Here is an 18829-nt window from a genome sequence, read left to right as displayed (position 1 = left end):
ACCACAGTGTGAAAGTAGGCGTATCTCATTACAGGGGCACAGTACATGGATGTGTTCTGATTGTCTGAGACCTCTAGAGGCAAAGTAAAGACTGGATGCAGATTTTGTGTGCAGCACCCACTTACTGGACATAATTGGTAGACACAAAGTACAAATTAAAGCAATATCCCATTTACAATCATTTGGCAATCTCATATACAGCTAGCAATAGAGGCATCTGCAATATCACATTAGCTAAACCTCACAATCCCCCATAGATATAAAGGCTTGGTGATGCTTCACTGAGAAATGTTCTGGAACCCCATAGATACCTGGAGGCCACGGCACTGCTCATGCAGGAAAATTGGTGCAGTCCCCAGCCACATTTTTGCATTACAGGATAAAACAAACTTAGTGGACAAAGATATCATTCGTAGATAAAAAAAAAAAGAATAATGTGGCTTCACAGGCAGTGGCAAAGGTAAATCATTTTACAAAGATTTGCCGTACCTTTTTGGACAAACAAATGATTGCACATAATTGCTACTGTGGATGCTGTCAGTTCTGAAAGATTCATTTAAAGGAATCTTAAAAGCAAGTTCTCACTCTTCTCAGTGGTCCTGTCACTTATGCACAAATTAAACATGTTTGTAAATGTCATTGTGTCTAAGACTTATTTACTCCCATTTTGATGAGGGAAATATACAGAAACAGATGGGAAGCTCTAATCAGGGTGGACAAATTTTAATGACTAATTAAATATTTTTTTAATGGAGAAAACCCTATTAATAAAAACCTAGAGGACGTACACTCTGGATACGCCATGAATGCACTTATTAAAAATGAAAACGTATATGAAAATGCGCAAATCCCCCCCCCCCCCCCCCCCCCAAAAAAAAAAAACAACTGGGAAAAAGAAAAAAACACTGGTGAAATGGCTTGTAGTCACTGAGGGCAGGCTGCTCCAACCTTGGATAACCACAGCACCGTGCTGCTTAACACACCTGAATCAACTCGTCCAAGGCTTTGGAATTATTTGATGACCTGAACCATATGTGTTAGATCAGGAAAACCCTAAAGTGTGCAACGATATTCAGTACAGTGCTGTGTTAATCTGTGCAGTATTGTGTTAAACCACGCAGCGTGTGTATTAACAGTTCGTTCTTGTGCTAGCGGCCAGCCTGAGAACCTCTCGCCATATTGGTGAAAAGACAGCGCTACTGAACAGTCAGGAGCCTGAGCCTGCGTCCCTGCTGTTCCACCCTCTGCCCTGCTCCCGCCATCCTCCTCGCCCCGAGTCAAGTGAGGTCAGGCTGCGTTTCATAATGTGTTAGCAGCAGGGCCTGAGCAGCGTCGAGTGTGAAAGCTTCCGTGTGTGCTCTCAAAGGGCTGCCTCACACACCCAGGGCCCTTGAATGACGTCAAGTCTGCTGACAAAAAAAAAAAAAAGTCAAAAAGACAGAAAAAAAAAGCCTGAAGCCTGCTTAACATCCAAGTCTGTGTTAATCTCTCTCCCAGTGGGCTCAGTCTGCCGAGGAAGGGAGCAGTGATTGGGAGCTCCCTTCTGTGCCAGTTTGTTGTGGGACTCCTCCATTGGTTGGAATTGTAGACCATTAGAGGGACTTAGTAGGTCTGTTGTCATAGGATCTGCACTCTGGTGTATGAAATCTAGCAGACTGGCGAGTGTCTTTCCGGTTGCAAGGCATGTCCGATTAGTACGCGCCTCTCCGAGTCTCACCTTACCTGAGACGTGCCTCCCCGAGTCCAGATCCAGGTAGCGTTCCCGGTCCCAGCATGAAGTCACAACTGCAGCACCCTCTTCCCCCCTCCCTCCCCGCTGCCCTGCCCTCAGCAAGGAATTCCTCAGCGTCTGAGACGTGTGGCTGGGGGCCATCAGTAGCTTGCTAAGAGGCTTCCTGTTGCAGGCTCCTGTCCTTGCCCCTCCTCCCTCCTCCCTCCCTCCCTCTGCTTTCCTCCCCTCCCTTTCTCCTCCCTTTGGCTCGTGGAGATCACACAACTCTCTCTTGGCAGGTGGCTGCTCTTGGCCATGCTCACGCTGGAACCGTCAACAGTTTACTGGAGTTGGCACTTTCTCGGTCTTACGTGCTCGCTCTGTCTCTTCCCGTATTTATCTCCACAATCCCCGCCCCAACACCACTGTTTTGGCCAATTACGTAAGTTTGTGAAAATAAATAAATAGATAAATAATTTAATATATAATAATAATAATTATATATATATATATATATATATATATATATATATATATATATAGAGAGAGAGAGAGAGAGAGAGAGAGAGAGAGAGAGAGAGAGAGAGAGAGAGATAGATAGATGTTTTTACAAAGAGAGAGAAGACAGAATAAATGAGACAGTGAGAAAGAGTGGAAAAAGGAAGCCACTTTGGGACCCGACAGATAGCAGCCATGATTAGCAGAGGTGCTTTAAGGGAAACAGATCAATTACAGCCCTTCAGAAAAAAAGAGGGCTGCGTGTACCCTATGAACTGTACAAAGAAAGAAAAACTGTTTGAGGGCGGGATGATGGGAAAACAGCAGGGTGGGAGAAGAAAGTCAGAGGGAGGAGGAGTAAAGGAGGGAGAGAAGGGGGACGATGGAGGGAAAGAGGGAGAGAGAGAGGCCCTGTGGAGGCTGAGTGGAAACTGAGGTTTCCTGTCTGAGAAGGCGGCTGGCTGAGGCAGAGGGGAGCAGGAAAAAGTCTCTCAGCTTTGGGGCTGTGTGTGTGTGTGTGTGTGTGTGTGTGTGTGTGTGTGTGTGTGTGTGTGTGTGGCAAGGGAGGAGGGGTGGATGCAGGCTGTGGTATGGGTGTGTGAGTGTGCGTGTCCGTGGAGGTGGGGTCAGTCTGCCTTAAGGGAGGTCAGGGAAGGAGAGAGAGAAAGATGGGAAAGGCAGAGAGGAACAGATATATTTACGTGATGGTTGTGAGAGCAAGAACATGGAGCAGATAAGAGCGTGCAGGGAAAATTCAGAATACAGCTTCAGAAACACTAGTGATGGCTTTATTATCCTGCTCTCAAGAAATGAACTATTTTAGTACGGAGTGCTCCAAATACATTATTAAAACGTGATGGTGTTGCCATGAGGATCTGAGTGTCTGTGCCCTTGGATAGGTGGTGTGGTGAACGTCAGTGGACATATATGGGCTTGCTCAAGGTCCTGCTGTCACTCTGTGCCACACTTAAATCCCTCAGAGACAGGCCTGGACTCAGCCTTTTCAGAAGAATGACATTCTTGAGCTGAAGCTTCTTGTTTCTGGGTGAGAGACATTCTGTACCTGTGGTGTACAATTTCAGAAAACTCATCACCTGCAGGTGATTAGGTGTTGCAAAAGGGGTTAGTTTTCAAATGCATAACTTACAGATCTCTGACACAGCCTTTAAAATCAAGCATGTACGTCGTTTCTTACAAGCACAGATTTCGCATCCATTTATGATGAGCTTATTTAAGCATGGAAGCATACTCCGAATGTCTTAAACTCTCCATGTCAGCGGTCCCAAACTCGGAAGTGATGTTTGAATGTTTGATGTTTGAATTTGGAGTTACCCATGTACTGCAAATGGATGTGGAGCTTCTCATTGAACAACAAACTAAAAATATGAGAAGGTTGGAAGTGTAGACCCTGTGTGACCTCACTGCTATTTTGTAGTGTGATCTAGGTCATGCCATCTTCAGGGTAGCCTTCCAGGACCACTGTTAGTTGTTTCAGTGAAGGGTGAATCCAGCTCTGAGGATGGAGCACATCTGTGTTTCCTATGTGTCTGGGCCAAGAATGTGATATTGGAGACCCCACACCCTCTCTGCGATGCTGGGACAGCAGCCCGATTTGAGCCGGGGCTCTCCTGGAGTCCATCTCCCAGGGCCCAAAGACGGGGGTATTCAGTTACCTCCACAGTCACAGCAACATGAATCTGTCCAAAGGAACACATACACGTATTCCAGCCCTCAGGCAGAGGAATGTAAAATACATGTAAAGACAATGAATGCGTACAGTTCAGTGCTAAAAAAGACGATCCCCAGTAGATTTAATCTGTGTCTGGAAAGCCTGACCCTAGAGTTAGAAAATTAAGACACTTCACCACTGGCTCCACCCCGTCCTTCTCAAGCTTTCCCTACACCTCACCTTCACGCAAAGACAGATGGCTTTAGGACTTCCACGGAAGGTATGGTGCTCAGCAGGTAGCTGGCGCAGGCCCAGACGTTCCCCGGCTTCTCCCTGTTTGGACCCCCGCACACCGCCTCGTCCTCGCCCACCCTGAGCTCCCTCCTCCAGCTGCTGTGGCGTATGTTTACCATGCTGGCGAGAGGAGCAGCCCAGAGAGGGGTGAGGGAGTGTCACAGAGGCACAATGCACCCTTTCAAAGGGCTGCCGACCCCACAGCAGGGCGAGGAAGTCTGCATGGGGCAGAGCGACACCCTCAGCCCAAAGTTCACGTCCACCCGCCACCCTGCTCCGCTGGGCTTCAGGGCAAGCGCTCTCTTCAGGATCTCCACCGTCACCCCCATGCAGAACAGTAGGCCATGTGTTGTGAAGGGGCCTTCGCCAGTCTCTTAGTCACTGCTGCTACAGAGGTATTCTGAGGTGAATAAACAGACCGGCCAAAACAAAATGGTGCCAGGCAGATTCAGGGAGGGTTAGAGGATCACTGTGCATGAAAAATTGTCACGCGATTAACAGTGAATGGATGTTAGGATGGAGCACTTCAGATGAATTATTTGCATAATGACAGCTGTTGACAGCTGTTGTTCTCATTGTTTATTAGCGTTAGCATTTTTGCACAATGCATTCTTCCACACACACATCTACATCAATTGCAACAATAATGATGACATAAAGTAGAATGTGCATCACCTGGACATCTCAGAGAAGAAGGATAGCGATCTTTCATGACTGTACCTGAATGATATTAGTTATAGTTGTGTGTGTGTGTGTGTGTGTGTGTGTGTGTGTGTGTTTGGGGTGGTTATCATTAAGGGTTTGGGTGAGCTAATTAAACAGGAGAAGAGATGATTTATTGCAGCTGTCCTAATGCATGGACCAGTAATGGTTTGCACATGGACCCTATAACCCATGTGAGAAGGCCTTTTGTTTTTGGATCATTTGGAGTGTTTTCTAGCTGAAACCGTGTGCTGTTGGGTGCTTATGAACAGTTGCACAGTAAAGGGGGATTTCCTCACTGCGTCAGGAGTAAAGACCTGCTTTTGGGGCCAATAAAGTAACAAAAGTGAGACTAGCGTTTGAGTCGCTATCGGCTCAGGCAAAGAGATGAGGTAATATTGGGTTCCAGTATACAGCAAAAGCAAGTGATGCTTTAGATCACAAAACAAGATGATAAATGTTGAGCTAACAGTAGACAAGGAAGCAGATCTAAAATTTTATATATATATATATATAAAATGTACCATATCATTAAAGATGAAATTAGTTATCATATCTCTTATGCTGTTCCATGGATTTTTATTCTCTCAACACAATAGGTAATTATAAACAATAAATATAAACAATATTATATATATAAACATTATAAACAATATAAACATTTCAGGAAAAAAACATATGATCAAAATAAACATGAGCAGCCATACCGCGGCATCATACAGAATGCATAGCTCTCTGTTTTTAACTATGCATGGTGGTGGCATCTTTGAGTATTTCTTGCATGACAATGATAGCTTCAGTAAGGCAGTCAGATACTAATTATTAACCAGAGTCTTATCACATGGGCGTTATGGTGCTGCTCCAGAGCCCAGCTCTTCCTGCAGCCTGGGCATCCATGGCACCAGCTCTTCGGGCCGTTGGGCCCCAAGCAGGCTGCAGATAAAGTGGTTTGCTCATTAACTTCTGCACAGGAGGAGCCATATGTTTTCTGTAGACCACACCAATCATTTCCACCTGGACTTGTAAGGCAGGTACGCTTGGCCTACTGGTGGGCCGCTGCGTTGGTGTGTGTGTGTTCTATGTCGCAGGCTCCGGGTACACTTTGCGGGTGACCAGGATGAGGAAGAAGACAGGAAATGCCTTGTGTGTGTGTGTGTGTGTATGTATATGTGTGTGTGTGTTCTACCAGCAGGTAGAAGACTCTGATAACAGAGTTCCTGGTGTATGTGTGTGTGTGAGTGTTATAGTATGTGTTATCAACCATGCTATCCTGCCTGCTATAGCCAAGGTTGAACACTATGACCTCTGACCTTCACACACAGATAGTCCTCACATGGATTCAAGACAGCCAATCTCAGAGACCACCAATCAAGAGGCTTGTATGTTTTCCTGTGTAATTGTGTGTGTGTGTGTGTGTGTGTGTGTGTGTGTGTGTGTGTGTGTGTGTGTGTGTGTGTGTGTGTAACAGGAAAAAAAAGACATAGAAGCTAGGCATAGAGTCCACAGTGCTGTGCAGGTGCAGTCTGCTTCTGATAATGATAACTGCAGTGTGGTTAATTAGACATGGGTGCAGTGTGTGACCAAGGGCAGCAAGCTTGTGCAAGTAATAGTACAGACACAGAGGGGTTGTGTGTCTGTGTGAGAGAGAGAGAAAGAGAGAGAGAGAGAGAGGGAGAGAGAGAGAGAGAGCAACATTTCCCAGCACAGTTTGTACCCAGTGAACCTTGCGTGCGAGAGTTGTAGGGGTCAGCCTCGACAACTCCCAATTTCAGGTTGTGTATGTGTGTGAATGTTTGTATATTCCACCATGTTAGGATCAGCATGTGGAGAGCTGAGCAATTATTCAGCACGACTATGCGGTTCTATCCAGAAGCTGGTGGCTTTTGCAGCAGAAAAAGAGCTAGTTATGGGAAGTGTGTGTGTGTGTGTGTGTGTGTGTGTGTGTGTGTTTAGATCAGAGGGGCAGTGGAGAGAGCAAAGAAAGGAGGAGAGAGAGAGAGCATGTTGGAACTAGCTGTGTGCTCTGAAGGGTTGTGCAGTGGTGTCTTGGGGCAGCGGTCTAGGGGGCGGCGTCAGCGTGGCCATCTGGATTGGATTGCAGACATTCTTTCAGAATGGCGTGCGAGCAAAGGTCAGCAGAGTGGAGAGAGCTTATAGAGGAGTGTGATTTGGGCCATGTGGATGAGTGTGAACGTGAAGATGTCCTTCACTAAACATCCACAGACAGGGGCAGCGAAATGTCAAGCTCCTGTCCGCTATGGGCTTAAATAGACAACCAGGTTTGTTCATTAAAGAACAGCCTTGCAGCATGCAGACATAGACTGATGCACAGCTGGGATATTTTTAGTGTCCTTCTGCAGTCATTTTGGACAGTTTTTTTATTGTCCCTGTGGAAAGCTGCTTTCTTTAGTCATTGCACAATAACACTTCCTCCTAAAACCTTCACACAAGACTGAAGGAAATCTCAATATTAATTTGAAAATGTCAGAAATTCTTCAATTTCTTGTGTTGTTTCCTATATGTGTTTTATTTCAAATAAGGTCATTCAGCATTAGCCAACCTAGATCAGTCCTTCAGTTTGAGAACTGTTGGGAAATAGTGAGGAGTAAGGCAGTCGAGAGGAAGTTCTAAACCAAACATTAAAAAATGTCATGTACCATAAAGACCCTTGAAATGAGTCATCTGATCAGTATAAAATGAAAATCCATGTCTAGACCACAAATTTGTCTTAGTCTTATCTGCAGTCTCATCCTTTAACTGGATAATTGCCTCCTTCAGCAAGCTGCTTTTTGACTAGAGCTGCTGGGCAGGGCAGGATAAATGATCGTGGAGATATTTAATATCACATCCCGCCAATTATTGAGCACATGGCCACTTTTATAATAAGCACAACAATGGCCATTGTGTTCACTTATTTTAATAGCCTGTAACGTCGGTAATCGAACACATCTAAATGGATTAATGCAACAAACTGTCCATTTGGCTGTAGTCAAAATAGATGCAGTTCACTAAACCAAATTCAAATGTTTAACCAAAACTTCAATATCCAGTATGCAAGTAAACAGTTTAGTATAGTACTAATGAGTGACAAATTACACGTTAGCTCAGCAGAGTAGCTTAGCTTTCAGGTGAAACCCACCACCTAAAGAGCACGATTATTTTAGTTCAATGGCATATGTAGTGGAATCACATATATGTGCAAAACACAGAAGTGGAATAAGCTAATAATAATTGCAGTAATGCCTGCAGTGGTCACATGATGATGTTTTTTTTTTTATGGCTTTTCCGATTAGATTTGATGCACTTTATACTTTTATATTATTTTTATTTACTTAAATTCAAGGTTAAAATTTTTAAACCTATCTTTCTTAAATTAAATAATTACATTATAATTAAATAATTAAATTACATTTAAATAAATTAAATCATTTTTATTTGTGAAACACTCTGAATGACCTTGTGTATAAAAGTGAAGGTTATGCTGAGAAAATACCTACTCTTTGTAGTTGTTGCATACCTGTTTTCTTTGCTATCCAGTTATTTTAAACTATACATTCGATTTAGGGCCAATGCAAGAATGCTTTAGTGTGACGTCATTAAAAAGAGGAACCGAGGGAGTTGCATTTATAGAATTGTGGATCAAGCCAGTGAAATTATCATCATTGTTAATAGTGATAGTTCAGGTCTTGGGGACTGTTAACATTATGCAAGTGCAGTCATGCTAACAGATTACACTTTGCTGTCATTTATTATTAGCCATGTTAGCATTTTGGTTGAGATACTGAATTAGCAATCATTTCGCTTCAAGTTGGAGGCCCTGGGCTGCAGCCATGCTCTCCTTGGATGAGCCACTAGACCTGAAGCTGCCCCGGGGGCGTGTCAATGGGTGGGACAGAGGCTCCAGGACACCGCCCTCTCTCACCTCTTCTCCAATCCACGCCAAGAGGGCTGGGCAGCTGCGGATGGCCGACGACGGCACAGCAGTCATTGTTCCTGCTTCCCCTGCCTCCCCCCACACAGGTGAATGCAGCAACATGCACAAAGAAGACCCAGCTCGTAAGCTACAGGATCAGACAGTGTCTTCTTTCAGTTTATGATGAGTTTTCAGCATGTCAAATACTGATCAAATCTATTACAGTACACGATGTGACTTTGCCTTAAAGCAAGAGCCATCCTGAGCTGGAGGTGTGTATTTTCATGCTTGCAGGTGTTCCCATGGTGCCCCAGGAGAAGCCTGAACCTCCTACACCCCCTGCGGTGGACCTCAGCCTGTCTCCGTCCTTACGCCACACAGCCTGCTCTCCTGAGCTCACCAATGGGAACGGCTCCTCACACATCTTCCCTGGGGTGAGTGTGCAGTGCATCGGTGTGTCAGAGGATTACTTCACCCCACTCCTACTGCAAATATTCAGTAAATCCTAGGACGCAGGTATCATTATACAGACTAGATCATGCTGACCACTTTCCCATGGACAGCACTCACATTGGTATATTAGGCTGTGAACTTAAGATGTCCACATTGCGCCATAAACCGAATTTCACCAAGTCGTACCCTGTGTGTCCTATATTGGTGCAGCCTTTTGGATTAACCAGGAATGAAGCTGCATCTGGCTTTAATGAGGTGCTCCGTGCACACACACTGACTCAGACAGGGAGGGAGTGTTAGATGCACAGGGCTGCACTTACCACAGCCTCCCCGCACACGAGGCAATCAGCTGGGCTGTCCTCTGTGACCCAGCGCAGCCCCGTGGGGGAGGAGGAGGGGGCTCTTATTAAATACCCCCTGTGTCCGCTCACACAGGAGCGTCTCTCTCTCGTGCGCGCTGGCCGAGCTGATGGGACGTGGGGGTAAATCGGATTTAGTGCCAGATACAGCCATGCAGACCTCTCGCCGCCTAATTCAATTTTGCCTCAATTGAATTGAGGTCCCGCTGGCTGGGCTCTATCAGCAGGCGCAGTCACACGGCCGTGTTCATCACACAACTCCTCCAGCGCTTGGCAAACATGCCTCCCCCACAAGCTCCAGGGAGGGAGGGGGCGATCACCACTGCCTTATGAGACTGGTCATGTACATTTCTCACACAGCCCAAGTGCACGCACACAGCAACTGTGCTGCCATTTCTTCGAAATCTTTTGTTTCATGCGTCCATGTTCAGCCTAGGTTTCTGCTTATAACATCTCAGATGCTGTCAGCCTCTAAATATTGTCCTATATTTCACTAAAAGCATGGTTCATATAATATGTAATATCTGATATTGTATTATATTATTATATCTAACATGATTATATTAGTGTAATGTCTACTGGGTAAGTAGAGTTTATGTTGTGTTCTGAAAATTCATCAAAAAGGCACAGATGCAGAAGCACATGCACACAACACATGCGTGAAGGGGGTTTTCAGCATGTGTACTGCATGGATGATTGTGTATATGGGAGGTATATGTGTCTTTCATTAATGCTGAGGCTAGGTGGATATATGATGAGGAATGCACTCTGGTCAGAGTGTAGTAAGTAGTAATATGAAATAACATGCATGTGAAACCCTTCCCAAATATGGTCACATCAAGACACGTCTCTGGCCAGAGAGAATGGCGACTTAATATTAAAAACCACAAATGTCTGTAGTTGTCTTTCGTTCTGTCTCCCTCGGGTAGGACTCAGCTCACATCCGTTATGTTGAGGGAGGAGCCTCCTCTCAAGCCTTCCAGTTCTTTGTGCCAATTGGGGGAGGGGGAGGACTCCACCTGCCATCCTCCATGTTCATTGGCCAGCCCAAGGACAAGCGCGCCTCTCCTGATCTTTCAGCGGACGAACAGCTGTCCTGCCGCTGGCGGAAGGTGAGAAAGAGGAAGTGAGGTGGCGTGAAAAAATCTGGTAACCAAAATGCAGAAGTGACTTTACATAGTTAGCTCTCTCCTTTTCCTTAAGATTGAAAGTGCACAGTTCAGTGTTTCTCCTGTTTTAACATGAATTGAACTCAAAAATAGACAGTCAAATAGTTCAGGATCAGGTACATTAAATCACAGAGCTGTTCAAGATCTGATTACTGTTTAATCTTTCTAATTAGAGCACCTCTTTAATTCTGGTTCTCCTCTGCAGTGCCACTTGCTTTTTGACTCTTTGCAAGACCTAGTGGACCATGTAAATGACTTCCATGTCAAGCCTGAAAAGGATTCTGGGTATTGCTGCCATTGGGAGGGCTGTGCACGGAAAGGGCGTGGCTTCAATGCCAGGTGAGGGGTGTGGCCTTCTCAACATGGACAATGTCTTGCACACCATACATTAAACAGAATTACACACCTCCACACTGGTTTGTGTCTCCTCATCTTGTTCAGGTACAAGATGCTGATCCATATCCGCACACACACCAACGAGAAGCCCCACCGCTGTCCCACCTGCAACAAGAGCTTTTCCCGCCTGGAGAACCTCAAGATCCACAACCGTTCACACACAGGTCAGAGCTACAATGGAAAACAGTGCCCACGTCTCAGCTTTCTGTATGTTGGATGACTAGACTGCCTTCTACTTACACACTCCATGGTCTCTTTCAGGGGAGAAGCCCTACATTTGTCCATACGAAGGCTGCAACAAGCGCTACTCTAACTCCAGCGACCGCTTCAAGCACACGCGCACGCACTACGTGGACAAGCCCTACTACTGCAAGATGGTGGGCTGTCTGAAGCGCTACACGGACCCCAGCTCTCTGCGCAAGCACATTAAAGCGCACGGGCACTTTGTAGCCCACGAGCAGCCGGGTCCTGGAGGGGTGGGCTCCCTGCTCAAGTCGGCCCAGGTGTCAGGGCCAGGGAAGGAGGCCGAGCTGGCGTACGTAAGCGGGGCCCACATCATCATCCCGGGGGCGGCAGCCGCTCTTCTGGGCGGTCGAGGCCTGCGGGGCTTGGGGGCATCCCTGCCCCTGTCGCCCCTGTCACCTCTGAGCCCCCGGCCTCTGGACCTGAGCACGCTGGGAAGTCCCAGCTCCCCTCCGGCCGGCCTCGCGGGGACTCCCATCCTCTCCTTCAATGGCTCGCCGCTCGGCCTGGCCAAGTCACCCCTGCTGTCTCCTGCCTACTCGTCCTCGGCCCTGGGCCTGCCCATGGTCCCTGTGCTGGGCTCAGACCGCAGGGGACATGGCAAGGGTAAAGGCAGGCGGGAGGAGAGCGAGGACGACAGCCCCGGGGCCGTGCTCAACCTCTCCACAGGGGTGGCCCATGACCCCCTATCCTGGGTAGTCATCCCCTCTGGGCCCGTGGTGCTAAAGCCAGCTGTGGTCAACTGATCCCTGCATTCGAAGGGGAAGAGGAGGGAGTGTGGTCTCAGAGGTGAAGGGCAGGCCCCTGGGGGCGGGAGGGACGTGGGAGGCATTTTCCACAAATCAAAAGCAGTCAGCACTACTCTGCGCAGCATTTCACTTTTGTACCTTTGTTTTCCAACTGGACATTTATCAGTTCCATTGGGACCAACAACCAAACAGAAATAGGCATTTAAAAAGAAGATAATCCGAAATATTAATGTAAAAATGTAATCGGAAAGGTTGGAACAGGAAAAGCCTCAGTGCTGACCACTGGTCTGTATTTGCTCCTTGCTTTCACTCATGAACATTGGTTTCTGTGTATTTATATGTAACAAGCATTTCTGGACGCCAGTGTAGACAACACACCGAGGATGCCATTTTCTGTTATGACTTGTAAGTTGACAGCACTCTTTTGTGTTTGAATCCTGAAGTTCCTTTGAGAGCTCCATAACGACAATTGTAATAATATATGGACAAGCTAGAAATCTTTAAGCAGGCAATGTCAGACAGTTTTGGGAGGGGTGCTTTGGTCGTGGGTTACTTAGAGTTTATTTCTTTCAGAGGACAATCAGTGTCTGTCTTAGCCTGCCAGACAGCAGGGCTGTGCTAGTTGTTCACCGACAAAACTCTGTCACCCACAGCTGTACACGAGGAGATTTAGTGAGAAGATATGTCCCTGCATCACTCGTTGTATGGAACCTATATAGAAACCTTGCCATTGCTGCTAAACTATCCAGCTAACTGCTACTCAAGTCTATTACTTTAAAATGAAACTAAGGTTGGATAAATGTATAAATGACAATCTGTCCTCTTAGAGGGAAGAAATAGTATAACGACCAGCACTATTTACACAAGGGCACGTTTAAGCCCTTAAATTAGGCAGTAAGACACAAGACTCAGCAAAAGAGTTTTAAGCAGACAAAGATTCTACATCTCACCATCACATTCGCACCTCGACTGTGGCACTTCTGCAACTAGTACCATCTGCTGGACATTTGTGTTAGTGCAACTCACTCGCTGAACCCGGGTCTTTGAACGTCTGCGCTAACTATGTTAGAACAGCGTTTTCAAAAGAAAGACCTTTAATTGACACAGCACAGCATCCTTAAGGTGAAAGTGACCCTCTTCAGACACAGAGATGGAAAACATGCACCCAGTGCATTATGTAAATACGCATATGGACAGACTGACATGGACAGGCACACACAATGTGCACATAACAAAAATCATCCATATCAAGACAAATACACTGTGCCAAAAATCCGCTTAAATGATTAAAACACAGGTAGTTATCTCAAAAATGACATTCCTCTTCTACAACACAGTCAGTATTTTGTTTACACATACTTAAATCCAAGTGTAAGAGCGCTTTCAGAAAGACATTGTTTCAGTTTAGACAAACCTTTCTCACATTATGCTACATGGTTTCTTCACCTGAAACTATATGTCTAATAGTCTCCTCAGGATGAGTATTGCCTTTTTATGACAGGCTTTTAGAACATTCCTCAAAACCTTCAGTGGCCTGTAAGGCTTCCAACATCAGCTCTCTTAGTGAGAAATGGACAACTGTTACATTAGAAAACATTCCAACTGAAAACTTAGAATTAAGTTTTTTTCCTGTACTTCTCCTCTCAACTTTTCCCCTTCAGAGTCTTATAATTCCTCGATGGTTTCATTATGTTTGAGACAACTATACAGTTATTGCTGTTTGTTATATTGCTTGGACGAGACATTTCCTGATGTTGACATTGCTTTATCTCCCTGTCTCTGCTATTGCTGCTCTGCATTCTGCTTTCTCCCCAGAGGAGTAAGGGCGGAGGAAGGGGGTGGAGGTGGAGAAATGGACGTCTGCCCATCCTAGGCCACATAAAAGTGGAGAAGAGAAGCTTTTCTCGAACAACCTAATTCCCCATTGACAATCACACCATGAAGGTTCAGGTCATGAGAGTTCATGTGAGGGGGCTAGTGGCTCAGATGGCCAGCTGGCTGGAGCAGATGGTCAACGCAGAGACGGGCATCTCTAAGGGTCAGTGCCCAGCGGTTGTGGGTAGTAAATCAGACCCGTTTGTTTTTTAAAAAAAATCCAGAGATCTAGATTATGTTTCTAGTAGGAACTGCAACAGTTCCTTCCCTTCATGCCTTGACCTCCAGCCATGCAGTCACATTAATCAGTGTCCCGCACAAACCCAGCAAAATGCTAATCATGACCAATTGGCCCTTGTGCTCCTAAAACCAGGGCTCAGACACATGGGGCCAAATCATGCAGCTGCACCAATATCTGAAATATGATGTATGCTAGCTGCTAGGGTCCCTGTATACGCCGAGGTGGACAGCGCTGCACTGAAGGCCACTTGTAAAAGAATTAATTAAATAAATAAAAGAAAAAAGATGCCAACAGTGAAAGTAGGTCTTCTCATTCCCTCTCAGCCAATCTTTTTTTTTTTCCAGATTAAATTTAAAAAATCTTAACCAACTGCCCCAAACTAAGCCTTATACAAGACAGAGGACATACACACGGTCCTTTTAGGGTGTTGCTGAGGGGAGCAGGTATGTTCAGGAGCCTGCTGCATTCATGGTGTGCTCACGTTGCAAAATATGGTTGATTGGGCTGTTTTTTTCTACAGTGTTCTTCAAGTCCCTCAAATTTCAGTTCTCTCCACCACCATCCTCTCCATGTCCCCTGGTGGCTGGTTCTTGCTGGCTGTTTGAGAAAGCTGAAAATGACACAGACCCTTCACGGTCTACATCTTCAAATATCAAATAAGCTGTTTGACCCATTAACCCTTTGAGCACTCTGGAGAAGCCTGCTTGGTTCAGGGCTGTCTGAACATGTAGGGGGGAAGCAAAATCCCAGCAGGGGACCCACAATAACTGATCACATATATGATTGTTAGTGTATGCGAAACATGAGCAATAACTGAAATGGCTGGGACAGAGTCACAGTTTAGCAGTGATTATTTAAATGTATATTTGACACAGTAATCGCCTCTTAAGCCCTTCTGAATTTGACATTAAAAAGAGGCAGTAGATATACGGTACAAATACCACAATTTCCCTATAGAGTTTATCAACTACAGACTCAGAGAAGTGAGACAGTAAGTTAGACTGGCTTGTCCCGCTTTCACAGAGACCAAAATCAAAAAACAAACAAAAAAAACTTATAAGTGCCACAGTGGTGCACAAAGGGTTAATGCAAGACTATGGCCAGGAAAGGCCAATAACCTGTTTCTTTTCTTTTTGCACATTAAAATATTTTAATATCAGTATTTTCATTTTTTTCCAAGTGCCTTTTATTATAGGTGAAATGTAGAAGTACAAATACAGTATATGAAAAATATATATAAATAAATATATATATAAATATATATATATATTTTCCCGGCATCATGTTCTGAAGCCGAACAGGCAGAATTTTAGAGCTGTAACAGTCTCCAGTTGGTACAACATAGGTGTGTGCTCCTGTTTTAGAGGAATTTTAATACGATATTGATAATGATGTCAATGAAAAAAAAACAAATGTTTAATAAAGTCACATTTGATATACTGAGTTTTGCTGGGTCTTCTTTTCCACTAAAGTGCAATCTAAATTATGCTGATAAAGTGCTGTACCGGCACTACAGTACACAAATATTCCACAATTTACAATGGAGGGTGAGGGTGCCTCTAGAAACGCTCAAAATTTTGGAATTAATCATCATGAAAATAATATTTAATAATAACGCATGCCATATATCCTAGTAATATTAAACAAACATCATAAAGGTACTTTTAAGAAATCTAAATGAAATAATATAGTAAAAAGTATAATTTCTCAATTAAGGTTTGATCACCACTCTGCAAATACTGGCAACTCTGAACAACACACAACCCAGTGTAGCACACATGGTTTAAACAGCCTGCTGTGTATCGAAGCCACATGAGTCACTGTGGAATCATTTCCAGTTGTGTCAGAAACATTTGTTATTGTTCAACCATAGTTTCCTCTTCCTTATTTGAAAATTATAGGCTATTCATTATTCGTCACCTATTCATTATATGGAAATCATCATGCTGGACTAATTTCGTACTAAGAAAAAAACATTTTACTTTGGAGGGTGTTAATGGAATAGGACACATTTAAGAACATCAAGTAAGGATAAACATTAAAATGTTTCTTTGGAAAAGAGTAGTTGGTTTATTGAAGGCTTATTTATGAAGCAGGAGTTAGTGTAAGGCAGTGGTTGCCAACCAATTGATGAGCTGTGTCAAGGAAGATTTCCTCAGTTTTTTACCTTTGAATGAGAACAAGAGGCGAGGATATACACAGTGCTTTAAAAATGTACACCACTGAGAAAAACCTTCCATTCCGGAATAAATAACATATACGTTGGTACGCTGCTTAAGAGGTGGGAAGGTGTTCCAGCGATTCATCGATTTGCTGCCCGAGATTACGACTTTTTTGAGGCCAAGGAATGAAGAATACAGGGAGCTGGCCTTTCTGATGGACCCAACATCCAAGCGGAATGGGCCAAACTGTGAACTGCAGGGAAAGCAGAGACATGTCACACATGCTTGCTGCTGTTAATGCCTTCTAAGTTAAACATCCCAACTAAAGTGGCATCTCACTGAGTGTCACCATGGCCAGCACTTAGCTGTACATTAATGAAGTCATTAAACAATTTCATTTCATGTTATTGGAGGCTATGGGAACATACACAGCTTTGTTATTTAAGTATGCTATGCCTGGCATTTATGTCGTTAGATCTTAGATTTGTTTAGATTTCAAAAGGTTGGTGACCACTGATGTAAGGGAACCACCAAAAACACTACTGTTTTGAAATGTTCTTTACTCTGTATGTAGCTTTTTTTTTGTCAAGCTTTACAGTCCCTTTAACAGTGCCTTACAGCTTTGTGAAATGTGAGCTTCTAAAACATTTTTAAAAAAAACATTGAACAAATAAAACAGCCTATACGTGATAACACAAAGGACAAGGCTTTATTCAAACAGGGAGATTATTTACAGTGGACAGAGGAGAAAGCAGGCAATGACAGAGCAGACTCATGACTCTCCTTGCTGTTTCCACCCAGGCCGCGTGTTTTGCTGCTGAATGGTGAGCTCTTCATCCAGACGCTCCTTGGCACGGACCACCTGTGAAAGGTCAGTCCCTTAGAAGTGCTCACCAACCATCCTGACCTTCCTTTAGTTGCCCCCCCATTTTCCTTCTTTTCACTACATTACATGACATCCTCACCACCAGTTAACACTCCAACCCTGTCACACTGTGGCATCCTGTTTCAAGTTAAGATCAAGTATTACGTAGCAAACATCAATGCATTTAGTACCAAAATGACGGCACTCAGAACGCTTTAGATGGAAGGGCTCCCAGTCAGTAATGGGGTTGCTCATCACTGGTCACATGCCATTACCCTCTTGTGTTATTTAAATTCTTTTGAAACGTTCATGACTTGATTAGAAATGTCTCATGCTTGCTTACCTTAGACTGCAGGTAGAAAGAGCCACCAGCCGCTTTGTCATTTACTTTAAACAAATGCTCATAATTCTGGGGAGAAAATAAAAAGTCCTGTCTCACTTTGGGAGGTTATTACGTTTATAGTGTTGTAGGTTCCATCTTAGATATGCTACATCTAAGTCTACCTTCTGGATTTCTTCTGGCGTGAGCGTTGAGAGATTTAGAATCTGCTGGGCTTCCTGTAAGGTCATCCCAGTAAAGCTAGACGCTGCAGCAGACTGCGTGCCGGCTCTTCCCCTCGCCTCTGCTGCAGCTTGGCTGGCTGCAAACATATAAAGCAACAAGTGTAGACTGCAGGTTTTATTACCTCACGAAGCCTAATTCATTCGACTCAATACTGGTTACAGTGGACGTTGCAATGAAAAATCAGTCAGTCAATTACCTGCAAACTCTTGACGCAGAGCTCGCGCAAATGCCCTGCCCACCACCTGCACTCCCATTATTACAATCTGCGCGAGGTACTTTGCCTGAAAGAAATGATTTTCACAGGTGATTCAAGCCCCCATACCGACTAAAACTTCATGCAATTGTGAAGCGCTTCATTCAAGACAAGGTTGGAATGATTAGGCTCCGTCACATATGACTACACGATCAAACAGGTGAGCAATTTGGGTGTTGTACAAATAAACATTTGTTACCACAGTAGTTTTAGGGATTCATTTATCGTGCTGCGTCAAGCTTGAGACAAAAGCACATCGCCAAAAAAAACCAACCACGACCAGAGAAACTAGTAACCGTTTGCCAATAAATACGCTCCCAAATTGTTTCTGATTAATAAAACGATGTCTTAAACGGGCTTGTCTAATCTCGAGGACTAGTGTTTAATTCTTAGTTAACCCAGGTTAGGTAAAATATTAGTTAGCTAGCTTTCTGATACCAATACATGCACCGGAGAGGCTAGCTAGCTAGCTAGCCACTTTGCTCTTCACTAGAAAATACATGTTTCGGTACCTGGCTAGCTTGTCAAGTAGCTACATAAAGTACAACGAACACAACTTACCATTGTTCAGTTCTGTGTTTTTCCAGTGATCTAATTAAAATATGGCTAACAGTAACAATCGTACCATCAATGTTTTGACATGTGTCTCCATCAAGGTGATACAGTTGGACTCCATAAATTAAACTATAGACGACAGAGGAAAAGTTAGGCT

The 18829-nt window shown here is 44.5% G+C and overlaps 2 protein-coding genes across 4 annotated transcripts in view; one reads left to right on the top strand and one right to left on the bottom strand.

Annotated features, from left to right (window-relative positions):
- Positions 1–15711, top strand: part of glis2b (GLIS family zinc finger 2b) — a 25926-nt gene extending 10215 nt beyond the window's left edge. For both annotated transcript variants that reach the window (XM_035529461.1, XM_035529453.1), the window contains exons 2-7: positions 8683–8894; positions 9082–9221; positions 10529–10711; positions 10974–11107; positions 11210–11328; positions 11426–15711. In XM_035529461.1, the coding sequence (XP_035385354.1) occupies positions 8705–8894; positions 9082–9221; positions 10529–10711; positions 10974–11107; positions 11210–11328; positions 11426–12153 (1494 nt within the window). In that variant the 5' untranslated portion in view covers positions 8683–8704 and the 3' untranslated portion in view covers positions 12154–15711. The remainder of the gene's footprint in view (positions 1–8682; positions 8895–9081; positions 9222–10528; positions 10712–10973; positions 11108–11209; positions 11329–11425) is intronic.
- Positions 14498–18829, bottom strand: pam16 (presequence translocase associated motor 16). 2 transcript variants are annotated; one of them, XM_027009133.2, is made up of 6 exons: positions 18679–18829; positions 18061–18145; positions 17804–17940; positions 17643–17708; positions 17169–17296; positions 14498–16687 (listed from the first exon to the last, which is right to left on the bottom strand). In XM_027009133.2, exons 1-5 carry the CDS (start codon positions 18679–18681, stop codon positions 17207–17209), a joined length of 381 nt encoding a protein of 126 aa, XP_026864934.1. In that variant the 5' UTR covers positions 18682–18829; the 3' UTR covers positions 14498–16687; positions 17169–17206. The 2 variants fall into 2 exon arrangements, with proteins under 2 accessions (XP_026864934.1, XP_026864933.1); XM_027009132.2 differs by lacking the exon at positions 14498–16687 and having other exon boundaries at positions 17118–17296; positions 18679–18828.

This window comes from Electrophorus electricus, chromosome 1 (genome assembly GCF_013358815.1).
Source record: "Electrophorus electricus isolate fEleEle1 chromosome 1, fEleEle1.pri, whole genome shotgun sequence".
In the NCBI taxonomy this organism is placed as follows: domain Eukaryota; kingdom Metazoa; phylum Chordata; class Actinopteri; order Gymnotiformes; family Gymnotidae; genus Electrophorus; species Electrophorus electricus.
This window is presented reverse-complemented; position numbering and strand designations above follow the sequence as displayed.

Excerpts from the sequence above, each read along its gene's own strand:
- pam16 (XM_027009133.2), bottom strand. Across the intron at positions 17,941-18,060 it reads TCTGCGTCAAGAGTTTGCAG|CCAGCCAAGCTGCAGCAGAG; the intron begins GTAATTGACTGA and ends ATATGTTTGCAG. Across the intron at positions 17,297-17,642 it reads CTTTCTACCTGCAGTCTAAG|GTGGTCCGTGCCAAGGAGCG; the intron begins GTAAGCAAGCAT and ends GACCTTTCACAG.